General features: G+C 38.6%; 1 protein-coding gene across 1 annotated transcript in view; it reads right to left on the reverse strand.

The window, feature by feature from the left end:
* LOC105202115 (protein gustavus) overlaps positions 1-14,049 on the reverse strand; it is a 143,341-nt gene extending 129,292 nt beyond the window's left edge. Inside the window, exon 1 of the mRNA XM_026132394.2 lies at positions 12,858-14,049. Within this exon, the coding sequence (XP_025988179.2) occupies positions 12,858-13,303 (446 nt within the window). The 5' untranslated portion in view covers positions 13,304-14,049. The remainder of the gene's footprint in view (positions 1-12,857) is intronic.
* Between the last annotated feature and the right edge of the window lie 1,523 nt (positions 14,050-15,572).

Raw genomic sequence — 15,572 nt, forward strand, 5'->3', positions numbered from 1 at the left:
GCAAAATGGATTAATCCGTCGGATAAAAGTTTCCAGTAAATTAACTTTGATGTGAGGAATTTTATACATCTCGCGTAACGCGTGTAACACATCGTTCTAACTTTAGCGAGGTGACTGTGTGTGTGAGTTTAATTTTCGTATAATACAGTCTAAATACTCCTTCGTGATAATATCGCGCGACTGAAGTAAGCATTTGTAAGCATGCGATTTATTACTTGACACGAGAAAGTTAGCAAGCCCGAAGAATAAATAAGAGAAGAAAAAAAAAACCCACGCTTTACAATTTCGTTAAAAGACCAAATCTTTGGATGTATCATTATAATTCATTTCCTTTCTGATATTACGAAAATGAAGATGCCGCTGTGCCTCGTAACAGGACACTTCGCTGTGTCGTTGCAGGTACGTATGGCGTCATGTCGCATAATGTGAATCGACCTTAATCTGTCCTCATCGCCATGAAACCAAAACCGGTTTTCGTATTCTCAGACAGACCGAAGCTTGATCCAGGTATGCACACATCGTCGATTATCATATTAAATGTACCGGTATGTTTGCGGTCATTGGGTTGAGGTGGGACACATGCCGGATTTACATTTGGTCTTCCATTCTCGCATAGCCGTCGCATAATTGATAAGGTTTGTTCCACTGCATCCTTTCATTTTTCATGCAATCAATAAACTGTCGGTTTTGTTAACCAATTAAAACTATTAACCATTTGCCGTCGGTATGATATTTGTTGCAATAATAATTGACCCGCGGCCGCGTCGTCGCACACCTGAATTTTTTTTCCAAGATTGATACTGCTATGATTTTGAGGCTAGACTATTACGGTGGTTCAGAAAATATTCGTTAAAATTTGCTCTACCTGAAAAGCACGAGATTAGTCCAGAAAGACTTTAAGATAGTGAAAATCGAAAAAGTATTGCATACTCGACTAATATTAAGATAATTTTTTCGCCATTGTGATAGACAGAAATACTATACAAAATACTTTTTTCTTGGTTCTTATTGTAAGAATATTTTTACATACATATTTTTTGTTACGAGTCAATATATTTAATAAATCGCTAATTTAGTTATAAAAGATTGACACGTTTACAAAAAAAAAAATTCTTGTTTAAACAAGTCGTTGTAAAATCTAAAATATTTAGTTTTAGACAGAATATCGCAACAGATAAAAATAAAATAGAATTCTGCGCCTTAGGGAGAATAAAAAAAGATTGCGTCGACACTTGCCTTGAATTTTAGGAACATCTGATTACTTGGAAATTTTTCGAAGCCGTACGATAAATTCTAACGCAGCTACTACCTGATACTCGATCTGTTTTTTTCTTTACGCTGTAACGGGCAAACTTGAAAAGGCAAATTAGAGAGTTCCCCGAATCGATCAGTCTGTGGTTACTACCTCGATGATGATAGGTCGAGAATCTCAGGGGCAGCCGTCGAATGCATGGTTTGTGTGCACAGTGAGAAGCGGCATACCATATACTGCGATAGTAACCAAGGTTCGCGTTATGCGAATCGTACGAAACGAACGTTACTATTGTTGTTATTAGATCGAAGGGAACGCGACATTATTGCGCTGAGAAAGGGACACGTGGCCTTTCGATCATGTCCTTTCATAGTCGGTTAGATTTCACAGTCGGAGACGGGATATTCTTTTTTCATTCGCGTGGTTTTTGCTGTCCTTCATTGCCTACACAATCGAAACAATTAATTGCTCGTAAGAGGCCGATCTATGTATCGCTGAAGTAAGCGTAAACTTATTCATACGGATCGATCACACCCTCCACAGATATCGCAGAGATTAGCCTGATTCGGTTTATGTTAATCAACCTTTTCTAAAGATTGGAACGTTTTTCCTCCGGTTTTCGCTCACCACTCAGGAGTTCCATAATGTATAAGATTGCAATAAGCGCGCGCGCGACGTTGGGTAGAACGCCTTAAGCTCTTTCACCCACAAAGGGAATCCGCGGAAATATAGAGGTATCTTCATTATCATAAGCCCTATAATAGCAAATAAACGTCAACGGAAAAGAATCAAGACGAAGATATTATCGCTGCTGAATTCTCTCGATATAATGGTAATAATATCTGCATTAGTTCTCACGATCATTTCAATAGTGTTTACCATCATTTTCATTCTATAAATAATAGCTATTAGTGAACTAAATAATGAAATGACAAGCGCCCTTGAAATAAATGACGAAAAGCAAACATGGGACACGCTCCTTTGTTATAACGCAAAATGTCACTTTTGGTACTTGGACTAATATTTGACTTGCTATTAATTCGATCTATTCACCGCCATCCACTGCGTTTATTGCGATCGCTCGGTTCTTAGGTCGTCATGGCCAGTCGATCGTAGCCGATTTGTCGATTCCGCGCAACGACGTGTAGCCAGCAGCAGCAGCAGCAAGCAGCGAAGAGGATCGGGGACCGATTTGAATGATAATCGGATGGATATGATTGATTTATGAATGCGGTATGGTCGGTGCGCGCTTGCTAGACGAGATTAATCTTCATTACACGACGTTATCCCGTCTGACTGCTCTTGTCGTGCAAAAGGGATCGAGATACACGCCGCGGTAGGTAGCCGCATTATTAAGATTGGTCCGCAGTCCCCGTAGTCGTTTTTAAGAAACGATACCTACGGAGATTCTCAGGAATGGGACTCGAATGTGCAAGTCGCGAAGAAACGTTACTCGATGTAAGAATTTAAATGATGCAAGACCTCTTTTCTTATCTACATTTTCTCACACTTTCGATACGAAAAAAACAAATATGTGAATTTATGTCTCTAATTGTAACACTTCTCATTTTATCAATAAGGAGACGAAATAATTAAATATAATAAATTTGATGAATAGACGATCTTTATAATAAACGTCAGCGATGTTTATTAAGTTTACGACTATAAACAATGTAGGATACAATCTTTTAAACTAAATAGTAAATACAGAAATTTTTTTTATTAAAGTAAACTTTATTTGATTTAATGAATTTAAAAAGAATGACAAAGTAACCACACATTTATAACATATCTACAATTTTATTATTTTTCATATTTATAAATAACAGTATAACTATTTATTTTACAAGAAAATTTAGATAAGAAGAGAGCAAAAATATCGATGAGAAATTGTGTTACTCTTTACAGACCTACAATGTTTAAACAAGCCTCGTACATGTGTCTTCCAGTCATGAGTGACAGGTCAGACATAGCGAGACCGGATCCAAAGTTGTCTTTCTTGAATTACTCTACCGTTAAGTCAGAAAGTTTTCTAGAATTTCTTGAATTCGCGAATATCCTGTGAATTAAGGTAGTTATGTTTCATGACTAAAGGTCATATCGTACTTCTTCTGTTCCCATTTTCTCTCATCTAAGCCAACTTGATTCACGAAGAGAGTGAGTGCTTGAGTATTTAAATTTTAACATTTCATGATATTATGTTTATAGACTAATACATCTTTCATGTTTCTTCATGTCTTAACAACTTTCATTTCAATCATAATGGAAAAAGAAGAAGAGAAATGTATACTCTATTAAGTATTCACTAACAATTATTGCAATGACATTTTACATGTCCACTCGTTAAAAGTATCCTATTCAGTAACTCGTGAAAAAATTCCTAAAAATAGTATGAAGTTTGTGCTAAATAACTGTAAGTTGAAAATTAATTTAAGACGTGTAACATCAGACTCGATTTCATATAATAGTATAATATTAATTATTAATAAAATCTTAAGTCATCCCGAGAACGAGACAGCAGTCGATACACGCGAAAGCGGCCGCTATTAGATTTCACAAGTAAAATGGCAAAAAGGGAGTTTATAGCATGTCTACTCTTTTCTTTGCTTTGCAATTCCAGTAGAAACCGACCCAGATCTGGGATGCCCTTCGACCTCCACCGACTGTTGGATGATGTCTATGGCGAGTCACGAAGTCGAACCACTCGGCAACCTGAGGAAAGAGGAGCAGCCAGTGGAGATCCGAGAGACCAACGCGACTCCGGGCGGACCAACTCGAAGATGGATTCAGGTTGATGAAAAACATATCTCCCGCAGATTACACGGATTCCAAGTTTATTTCGTGAGAGACGAATCCCTCCGAGAGTTTGCTGAAAATTGTGAAATCACACGAACGCGAAACGAAGAAAGGCGCTCAATTATGGAAAGAAACGTTCACAGCATAGTAATGCGAGTGTAATATAAAATTAATGTAATAAGTTAATCCTCATTTAATGACTGAGAAAGGAGTTAATTGTTAAAAACGAAAAAGAGGAGATAATGTTGGAAGATGGATAAAATTTTATTGGAGTGAGATAGAAATTTCGACCAGATAGAAATTATATATATAGGTTATTTGATCTAATTCGAAATTAGAGCCGATTTTATTCTCTGCGTGTATTTCGAGCTTAACTATCCTGATGTTTCACTGGCGGGACGCGTCGAAAAGTGTCGGAGAAACATCGAACTTGGCTGGCGTAAGCGAGAAAGTTCGAGCTGTTCGATCTACTCCGATAGTTTGAAACTACTCACGAAATACCAGTGCAGTATCAGGAGGTTACGTCCAAACAACGAACAACATCGAACCAACATAGATCCAAAAGGACAGGGAGAAGGAAACCAAGCTCGTCATCGACAGACGAGTCCTTCATGATCGGCTCGCTTTTATCGAGAGATTGTAGAACGTCAGATATTGAGCAAGGGAGAGAAAGACAGAAAGAGAGAAATAGAGTAAAGATCGTGGAAGGAGACGGGAAGGGAGGAAAGGAAGAAAAAGGGACAATAAAGGTGACGTTGCACCGAGTCGCGGCATCTGTCCTAGGAAGAGATGGAACAGCTGTGTCCGAAGGAGGTGAAGTGGGCAGACAGAGAAGGATGAAAGAAAGAGGAAAAGGAAAGAAGTAAAGAGAGAAGAATATGCGAGAAGAAATAGATAGCTGGATAGAGGTAAAAGGTAGAGGAAAAGGGAGAGGAACCTCTAGCTGCGATGGGCTCTGAGTCCGAAGTGGATAAAGAGAGAAATATGGACAGCCATCGGCGAGAAAGAAAAAGACAGACAGGGCAGGAGCGAGAGAAAGGGGAAGAGGGTTGTGTTGGAAAGGGGCGATAAAGGGGCATGGAAAAGGAGCGCTGGCAACGCTGTTCGGTCGATAGAAGAGTGGGACTTGCGAGGCATGGCAACGGCGCGAGGCGTCTGCTTTAATGCAGCGGTTCTCATCTCGCCTGAATTCTGTTGTTTTTGATATCAAATATAGTAAAATCAAAGACAACGTGCTTATTAACAAGAATAGGACTGCACCATATAAAGAAATAAAACAGTAAAACTTGAGTAATTTTTAAATCAATCGTTAATAAACAAGTATTTTTGAGAACGCTAAGTTAGGTTTCGACCCAAATTCTTCTTCGAAAATACTTTATTGTAATTGATCAGTTTCAGTCGGTTGTTCTATTGTTTAAGTTTCGCGTGTCATGATTTTTATTGCAATTGCTAATAAGTTATTTTACGCGAAATATATATTCGTATTTCACAGAAATGAATACCTCTCGCAAAATATTTTAATCATAACTGCAAGACTTTATGGAATGTGAGGCTTGTCCTTTTTGAACGCTTTTGATGATAATTTTGGCTTCCTTTAGCATATTTAGAACATGACCAACTCTATGACACTCTTGATCAATTTGCTTTAGGAAAGTCTTGAATGTTGTCCAATAAAATTATCTGGCTTCCGAGCATTGATCAATAATGAAAGTAAATTAATATTTCCTAGATAAATGAAATCTACAAAATAATGTACAGTATGTTGAAAAGTTAAAAGAGAGAGTTGTAAAAAATATAGTGTTCTACAAATTGTTGTTATAAAAGAATTTTGAAAATTTTATATATATATATATATGTATATAAAATTGCAATACGTGTGTGTGTGTGTGTGTGTTCTTATTAGATTTATTTCTTATGTTAAGATTCCCAGATTTATTTTACGAAGCTGCACACACCACGAAAGTTACGTATATATAAGGAAAACTAAACTTTCAAAGTTCGCAGACGTTGTGGAGCTTCAAGGAGCTTGAAGACGTAGAAATATTCTAGGAAACCGACCGACTGTGGCCGGGTTTGCGAGTCTTTCGAGCCGGAGTCTTTTTTGCCAGACCGGTTTGCGAATTGCAGTCCGAACTTTTCCGTGCGCAGGATGATGGGAAGCACGGAGAAGATAGCGGTTGGGCGTGGCGGCGATGTACGCAATAATTTGTCTTAAACGAGTATAATTGAGAGCGAGTGATTACAAAAAAACAGGAATCGCCGAAATGTTCACAAAGTGACACGCGTGGCTTTGAGGGCAATTTGTTTTATACGGCTGGTTCGATATTCGTTTTACATGAAACGGTTAAACACGTGTGGCGTAAATTGACACGCGGCTTTGAACTCCGAATATTCGTGCGACTGTATATTCTGGATTTTGCCTGATAATTTAAACCGGCAAATTCTGTGAAATTTTAGATAAAGACTTAAGCAGTAATATAATATTGCCTTTATACGCGCTTCAAAATGAACCAATTATATTTATATGTTTTACTATATTAGCCTTTTTGCTTTTATTATATTCTCTTACAGTTTTTACAACATCGGAAATAATTTACATAAAAAATAAATTTTAACTTTAAGCGTATTAATATAAAAATTGTAACGTTTTCATGTTTATACATTGCTTTTATACATTTATGTTAGCACGTTTAAAATTTTTTAGATTAAAGAATTTAGTTTAATATATTACGCGAGCAATTTGATATTAAAGATAATAGTATAATAAAGAATTGAGACTCTGGGAAAAATAAAAATTATTCAAATAATCTTTTCCGATAATTTTGAAAAACCTATTCCTTACTAGTCCCTATGTAATTAACAATAAGTAGTATGTGTAACAAATTATTATAATTACTTTTTACATAATTATGAATTTGTCCAATAATTTAAAAAAAGTGTACTAATACGTTTAATTCAAGATTAATACTTCTTAATATTAATACTTGCGGAAAAAGTTTCACTATGCATTATTAAATATATTATACAGTACGTTAATATCAAATCGTTTATTTCAAAATTTTATTATTGGATATCTAATAAATTATAAATAATGAAATATTAAATAATTATTAAAATTATTAATCATACAGATATGAGTAATTTTCATGTTACAATTGTTTCCGTTTTGCAACCGTTTCCATTTCTACATGCATCTTTTATCGAGTATTTAGTGTGCAATTGTGTAATTGCGCACAGCCATTCAGAATACATTCTCTCTCCCTCTTCTGTGAAATAAATAATTTATGAATGAGGAATAGCCGACTGTCGGCACCTCTTGTATACATCTAAGTGTATGTCTCAGAAACGTGTGATCGAATGTAAAAAGGGGAAAGCAAGCATACGAGTTGTACACAGGAAACACATAATTCTAAATAAGTTTCGCAGGTGTTCGCACTTGTACCGTACAAAAACCAAAGGAGTTTTGAGATCTTCGTCAAAATGGGAAATGCGGTAGCTCACGTGGAGAGTATGATCTTGTAAGAGTACAAAAATCTTTACGACATTCGTGAAGAACTGCTAGCGAAAATCAAGTAAAAGATCACTAATAAAATTTCATCAATAATGAAAGAGATGGGTACATGACATCAATATAAATCTTGGGAATAATCAATGCTATAAAAAAAATATGAAATAAAAGAACTGAAGAGACGAAAATTTCGTATACACATTCAATCCGTCCTCGTTGAGCGTAGTAAAAGCATAGTCGGCATGGCGGGCGTTTTATATCCTTAATGGAGACAAACTCAAGCGCGATACGAGCTTCTGTCCGTTTCTAAGATTCATCGCACGTTGCCGCCATTGGTATCAACTCTCCCGGAAGAAGTCGGCGAGAATGTAGCCAATGCGGCATCGCGAAGACGCTAAAGATTCGGACCGACGCTTAAATTAAATCTAACGTCACGGGCGCGCGACGTCGACGGGCTCTCCTCGCTCCCCTTTTTCCTCACGCTTGTCCGTTATTCCCATTTACGGGATAGTTTCTGATGGCTCGTGTAACCCAGGAAAGTCCCGGGAAATCCGAGGGGTTTTTATCGCCGAGCATATAGGGACGAGCGGGAGGAAGAGAGATCTCGGGATGTTGGGAGTATAACGCGTCACTTTTTTGCTCTAGACAAACCGTCTTTGGAAACTTTTGCAAACTCTCCCCCTTTGTCCCCGCGATCGTTCGTCAGGATTTTCAGGGCGCGCGTGACGAAGAGATCTCTCATCCGCGAACTTCGATGATTCGCAATGCCTAATAACGTACAGCCGATCTTCTCGTTCGTGCGAACGCTAGCTCGTTTGTCGAAGACGATTTCGCGTAATACATCTTAACAGAGCGCACATTGTGGTCGCGCCGAAAGAGACTTAATAAATCACACGTTGCGCCAACGAGTGCGCAAAAAAAAAAGGGAAATTGTTGTTGCCGTTCGGTAATGAAGCGTCCCTTAACTTTTCAAAAGCATCTAGGATCGTAAGAACGTTTATTTTATGGCGCTTCTAATGAATTTCTAATTGTAAGATAATAACGCATAATCGCGGTGTATTTGCTCGAAAGACTGTGCGCAGCGAAATTCAGTGAAATTCCTAACAAGGAATATTAATTATTGTGCAGCGATCTTAAGCGATCGAGAAAGTTAGCTTCCATTGCGATAATTTTTCTCCCCCCCCCCGCTGTCTCCCTCCCTTTCTTTATCATCGGTTTATGTTGTTTACCAGCACAAACTGATAATATGCTTTAAACTAGTTCAGTATTAAGATGTAATGACATTAGATAGGCGTGTTTTATCACGTACAAAAAAAATGGTACATATTTTGTAAAAAAAAGAAACTGGATAGCGATTTGCTATTAATTACTCTGTAGAAAGAATAACCTATTTCCCGTAATGATAATTTTCTCTTTACAGTTAATATATTTCCCGATAAAAATGGCGAAGGTAAGAAAGTCGTTTTGCTAAAGAAGTGATATAAAATGTTAGAATCTATCCTCTTGTTCCGAATTTACTGTATTATTTCTTTCCCCTCTCTCTTCTTCCCTCCTTCCGTCTCCTCCGTTTATCTAGATAAAACGTGAATCACTTTAAGAGAGCGATAACGACTACATACGTATAGGCCACCGGCATGTAACACATGGCCACAGGATCGATAACTCGACCGTTATTTTCGTGAACAGTTTCAATTGCAATGGTAATATTAATCTTTTTTTCTTTTTTTTTCGAAAAGATATCCATGAAGAATGAAATAAAAAAAAAAAATTTTCATTACCTGAACGTTACGAAATCGTACACGGTGGCGAGAAGTACCGTTATTATGTGTTTCGAAACGTTCAAAATTATTTATTGAATTTACAAATAAATGACATTTGTCAAATATCAGAAGACGAGACTCCCCGCAATTTTATTTTCTCTTCGATACACGAGTAATAAATTATGATCTCGCAAGAAATTGAAATTTATTGTCACCAGTCTTCATATTCTGATTAATGCTCTCATGTATTCTTTCGCTGCTTATTATCACAAATCTCTTTTAAAGTTTATAGAGTAATATGCAGGATAAAAGCTTTAAATCACACGTGACATTTATTTGTATAAAATTGTGTTATTAATGCGTCAGATACATCTTCAAATTTATACGAAATTATGTAAACACTGATCAATTATTTTCTTTTATATTAATGTTAGCAGTATTTCTCTTGCTCGATCGGATTGTATTTTAACACGTTTCCATAATTTTTCCATAATTCTGTTTCCGCATGATCTTATTACACTGTTATGTCTTGTATATATATCTCAGATGTTAAATAAATTGCAATTTGCTATTCATACCGGTTTATTCTACGCAGCTGTACACAACTTTCTGAAACAGTTGACAGCTCTACGAAAGTAATGCGTGAAAGTAACAAGAGATTTTACTCTCGTACGGAAAGAGACTTAAATTATGAAAGCAAGCAAGATGTTAAAAATTGAAGTTATCGAGAAGCAAATATCCATAATTCAGTGTAAATTATCCACATTGAACTTTGACTCGGTCTTTTTTAAATAAAATTAAGATGCAATGAATTTTTGTTCATCTACAGAAATATTATTATTATAAAAAGAACGTGTTCTTCATTAAAATATTCAATTTAAATATCAAAGTTCGGCATATTAAATTTTTTCGAGGATTCCGGAAAAAATAGTAAATTTATATTCCTTTTTGTTCAGTCTCATAAGACATTAATAAAATAAAAAAAAAACTGTTCACATATCGCATAACATGATGTATCTTATTCGGCACACAGTGACAATACAATTAATTTTAATGAATGGATAACGACTCTTTCGTCGACCATTGCAGCGCGACATTTGCTCTTTGCATTTTTTACGACGTCGATGTGAACAATTTGTGTCACTTGGGAGCGAATCTATGGCCTAGTATGTATGAATAGACGCTAGGAAAATACACACGACCGATATTTCTCCGCTTTATATTCTATAGTAGCAAACTAAAGAATTATAAATGCGGTAATAATGTTACGAATCACGAAAATGCTCTCGCGACGTAAATATAGACCATACGTAAGCGATTTGATTCGCGATCCTCGCAAAGTCGTAACAGCTAAGAACAGGTTGAAAAATAGATAGTCGATACAGGATAAAAAAAAAACTGTTTCGCCCAAGCATCTGAAAATGTAGCTGAATACAGATCTGAGAAAATAATTTTGATGGACCATAAAATAAGTATGAAGGATGTTCGAGCATGACGAGTAATAAATGTTGACATCCAAACAACCAATTTGACTACAAGAAGTTTTGACATTCTAGCAACCAGTTTGGGCGTCCTACATAACTATTTTGATGGTGTAACAAAATTATTCTCACAGATCTGTCTCCCAACTTTCAGGTACTTTAGTAAAATCGTTCTTTCTGTATACGATTAATGGACGCTGTTTTCGAGCATCTATTATGAGGATGTAAAAGCCTAAAATATTGCTACGACATTCAAACTTTGCAAAGCTATTTACGCAAAGGGAAGTTGTTGGCGCAGTCGGAAATGGCTTGTCGTGAACGGTCAGCACAAAATCCTCTTTTCACAATTTTTTTTTTTTCGCCGTCCGAGCGCGGTTTTTACGAGCGATCGTTCGTTGGCCTTTTTATTCCGGACTTATAAAAGAGCCCCGCGGCGAACCAAAGATACGCAATGCCTCTGGGATTTGACGGGCAATCTCGCGTTACACGTCTCCGGCCAATGAGATACATTTGCATCGTGACAAATGTCCCTGCGCACTTACGGGAATCGACTCGTAGAGCGTGACAGAGTTAATATCGAATGTAAAATTTTATGTCTCTCGATTTTCTCCGGGTTGAATAGAATTCGGGTCCTTTGTTTCGATGCGCGCGCGACGTCGAAGCTAACCAAACGAGAATCGTCATCGTATGGTTAATTAAAATATATTAGAGATGTGATGCGTATCAAAGTAACAGTACACGTCATATATTCCTCCTCTTTCGTGTTTCTATAATGGAACATTACATGTTGTAAGGCAATACGTTCTTATTTGCATCGCGATATAACAGTCTTAGATTTTCGTAGGAAAATGCGTGTTGGTTAAGTCTTGTCGGCGACAGCGGGAGGTAGAAACTCGAAAGGAGCTGCTCGCGACAGTAGACGGGCGTTTACCGCTTTTTTTTTCCTCTTCTTTTGGGTGGTATAAAGAGAAGAATATCTCGGCATGAGATCATTATGGTGCGCCGTTGCATTAACAACGCGCCACGTCGAGCGTATTTCTTAAATCTTTTCTTTCGCGGAGCAATCGCGGAGGAGGAGACACTTTTACAAATTGTCTCAATCGTGCAATTTACAATATAAAAAAAAACAAAACATTTATAAACGTTTCCTATAATCTCATGGATTCTAACGAGTTGTCAATCATCGTGTCGAAAGTGATTTAATTGAACGATGAACACCCGATAAGCGTTTTGCAATGTTGACTGCGCGATATGCTAAATAGACCTTGCTATTGTAGGAACACCTGGCACAGTGTCAGCTTACCGCCGTCGAGGTGACGACGAAATGTTTCTATTTCGCTGTCGTATACGGACGAGGGTGCGCCACAAAGATACGAAGAGGGGCAATGAACTTTGGACGCATCGCGTGTCCAAAAAGACCATGGCGGCATTATGATGGCGGCGAAGTTTATCTATTCCATGCTATGTGTCTATCGGATGTTTTTCCATTGCAAAAAAACGTTTGATCGCAATAACAATTGCTAAAAGATGTAATTATCGTCATTAACGTATTGCATTTTCAGTAAAAATTACCATCGTTCACTGTCACGCGCACGTGCGTGTTTAATTATGAATACATCTTGATTAAAAAAAGAATATACGTTCCATAATTAAATTGTAAATTATAGAGAAACTTCTACATTATCATTGTATAAATATTACATATTACTCTAATTAAATTAAAATGTAATTTAAAAAATCGATATTATTACCAACAAAATAATTTTTCATGATACATACGCATCTGATTCCGTCATGATTATGAAGCGAGCTCACGTTGGTTAAATAGATTTCGTAAAACTATTGTTTACTTCTTTGAGATTTAATTTGTTTTTAAAATGCAAAATATTAATCTTAATTAAATTACAAGCGCAAGAATCCGAATTTGATGATTGAGGTAATTAAAGAAACCAGAAATTTGCAATGTCAAAGGCAGGAGATTCAAAGAGTGTGATGACACGCCCGAGCCACGAAAGCCGCAGACCTCAGAATCTCTCGCGTGGTTCTTCGGGAGCACTCACCTTGTTTCCATACCAGAATCCGCAAGGATGTCACGCTGCGCGCTGTACGCAAAACGATGTTCCGTCGAAGGCGGTGGCGCAGGACGTGTCCGTGGCGCTCCTTCAAAGTGTCGTCGACGCTGACGTTGATGCTGTTGGTAGTGATGTTGCGGTTGTTGTTGTTGTTGTTGTTGTTGATGTTGCTGCTGCTGCTGCTGGTGATGATGATGGACGACCGACGGATTAATCTGAATGCGGTGGATCGCGCCTGGCACCCTCCAGCAAAGCACATATGGAATCACGAAGTCAGGCTTGACCTGCACCAGCGGCAGCAGGCGATACTCGATTTCGCGTGGATTGAAGGACACCGATCGTCCGTTCGCGTTACCGCTCGACCCGCGCACCAGAAGACGACCCTCTCCACGGAGGACGTTATAGTTGCGCCAGCCAAGGTCACGGGGTAACATGTCACGAGGACATCCCTGCCAACCACCGAACTACCGGCCCCTTGTGCGTCTCGCCATAATGTCAAGGATCTTTTTTGCACTCTCTTTCTCTTTTTCTCGTTCTTAGCACCGAGAATCTTCAAGGCGTGAACTTGTTTATGCGACAATGTCCGATCAGTGCCGCTTGATCAATCGAGAAGACGATCTTACGTTGTTATAAACAGAAGGCTCTCTCTTCTTGCGGCGTGAGATGGTATCGTGCAATTAGGGGAGAAAGCAATCCGTTTTTAAATCCACTTGACAATCGATAGAAATTTCGTATTCTCGCTGTGTACTTGCTGCCACTGAGAGACGATGCACTTGATTGCACACGGGAACATCCGCAACAACGACGCAATGCGAATCTTCGGAGGGCGAGTCTCGAGATTTATTTGTCTCTCTTCTATTTTGTTTATTTTTTTCAGATCGCAGATTCGATCAAGGATCCAACGTGTTCGCACGCGAATAATGCCGGGCGTAGCAGACGGGCGAGATCGGACTCGGGAGCGTCATCCTCGAGCGGCAAGCGCGTGTGCTCGCGAGGAAATTCGGGATCACTGGGAGGACCGGGAGGGCGGCGAGACAGGCGCCCGGCACTCCCTTCTCGCGCGACAGCACTCCGACCTTAGCATCGACTTCCACGACCGGAGCCGAACGGTGCGAGAGCGAACGAACCCAACGAACGAACAGACGTGGAACGAAAGGCGAGAGAGGAACGCAGCCCCCAAGGATCTCCGCGGCGCGCCACGAATTTCAAACCGAGCCTGCGCGCGCAATTTACGTGCCTCAGGGCTGTCTCAAAGAAACCTCGTCGCAAGAGGGGTGTCGGCCGACATGCGAAAATGTCGGCCGGCTGCTGGCGCTTTTGACGTGAGTTACCGCCGCCACCGAATTTTCCAAACGCTCTTGAAAATATATTCAAGCTACGTGATATTCGCGAAACTCGGGCACACAGTCTTGATTGATAACGTAACGTAATTATCATTAATAATAATTATTTCGTAAAATTAATAAAAAAAGATGCAACACAATCGTGTCGATACTGTTGACCTTTTTACGAATTTGGCGACTTGAGGGTGATTTTTTTTATATAATAAATATTTCTCTTGATTATATTTACCGCGGAGGATAATATCGTTGTTTAATCAGAAGCTTCGGATTTACATTTGCATAGCGTGCCAGCGATATGAACAGGATACATATATCCCATGGAATCTACTATTTATTCCTGCGATTACGCAATCGAGTATAGATATCGAATGAGATTCGCGGCGCGGAACAATGCTCGCGATTTATAGGAAAACGCGAGGCGTGCTTGACATCAGTAAACATCGGTAAAAGGTATGTAGCTCTAATGTATCATTCAAAAGGTATTTAACTTGATCTCAGACAAAGTTTAAACGGTCTACCCAAGCGACGGGATAATTAAATGGCTCTGTCTGCCAAGTCGAGAGACGATAAAACTGCGTATTGGTAGCGGATGTCAATTTAACAAGCATCTAAATGCAAGTTTAGAAGTTACCGATATCAGTCACGGACGAAGATTAAAAAAAAAAAATTCGTGTTAGTCATTTTCTTGCGACAGACTTAACAGCAGAAAACTCGTCAGATGAAACCACGCACGCAGGTGAGAGGCGGCCTTCTTTCGCAGGCTCCCCTCCTCCTTTATCGCTTGTTTTTATCGATTGCAATCGTGTCATCATCGTTATTATGATTCTACCGACACTTAATACCGCACGTTTTTTTTTTTTGTTGCCTGTATACGTTTTTATTTTGCGTCAACGCGTTTTTCACGCGAACGGCAACTGATCCGGGACACAGATATGGCAATTTTCCGTTGCCATTACGAGACATTAAAGCGATGTTGAAAAAAATACATATGTAAAAAGGATAAAATGCATTCATCCTCCGTCCAAAAAAACAGTTCGTTGAAATAATTTTAGCTCGCTATAAATCCGTGACAAAAAAATTAGGCTGCTAAAATTTCGACCTCTCGTCTCGAATAATTTCTGGAAGGTCGTAAAACCAAAGGCGGCAAAGGATATTTTCCAAAATCGTTTCACGTCAATTCACAAGAGACTTAAAAATTCAAGTTAATTACAAGCATCGACCGTAAGCGTGGCAATAACTTAGGAGTACTTAATAACGTACGGAAGGCCGATATTAGTAAGGCTTCCCAGGCATGAAAGTAGTACGTACAATATGAATTTCGCGACGATTTTCGATCGGCCGGCAGCAATTGACGTTTAAT

This window comes from Solenopsis invicta, chromosome 1 (genome assembly GCF_016802725.1).
Source record: "Solenopsis invicta isolate M01_SB chromosome 1, UNIL_Sinv_3.0, whole genome shotgun sequence".
In the NCBI taxonomy this organism is placed as follows: Eukaryota; Metazoa; Arthropoda; class Insecta; order Hymenoptera; family Formicidae; genus Solenopsis; species Solenopsis invicta.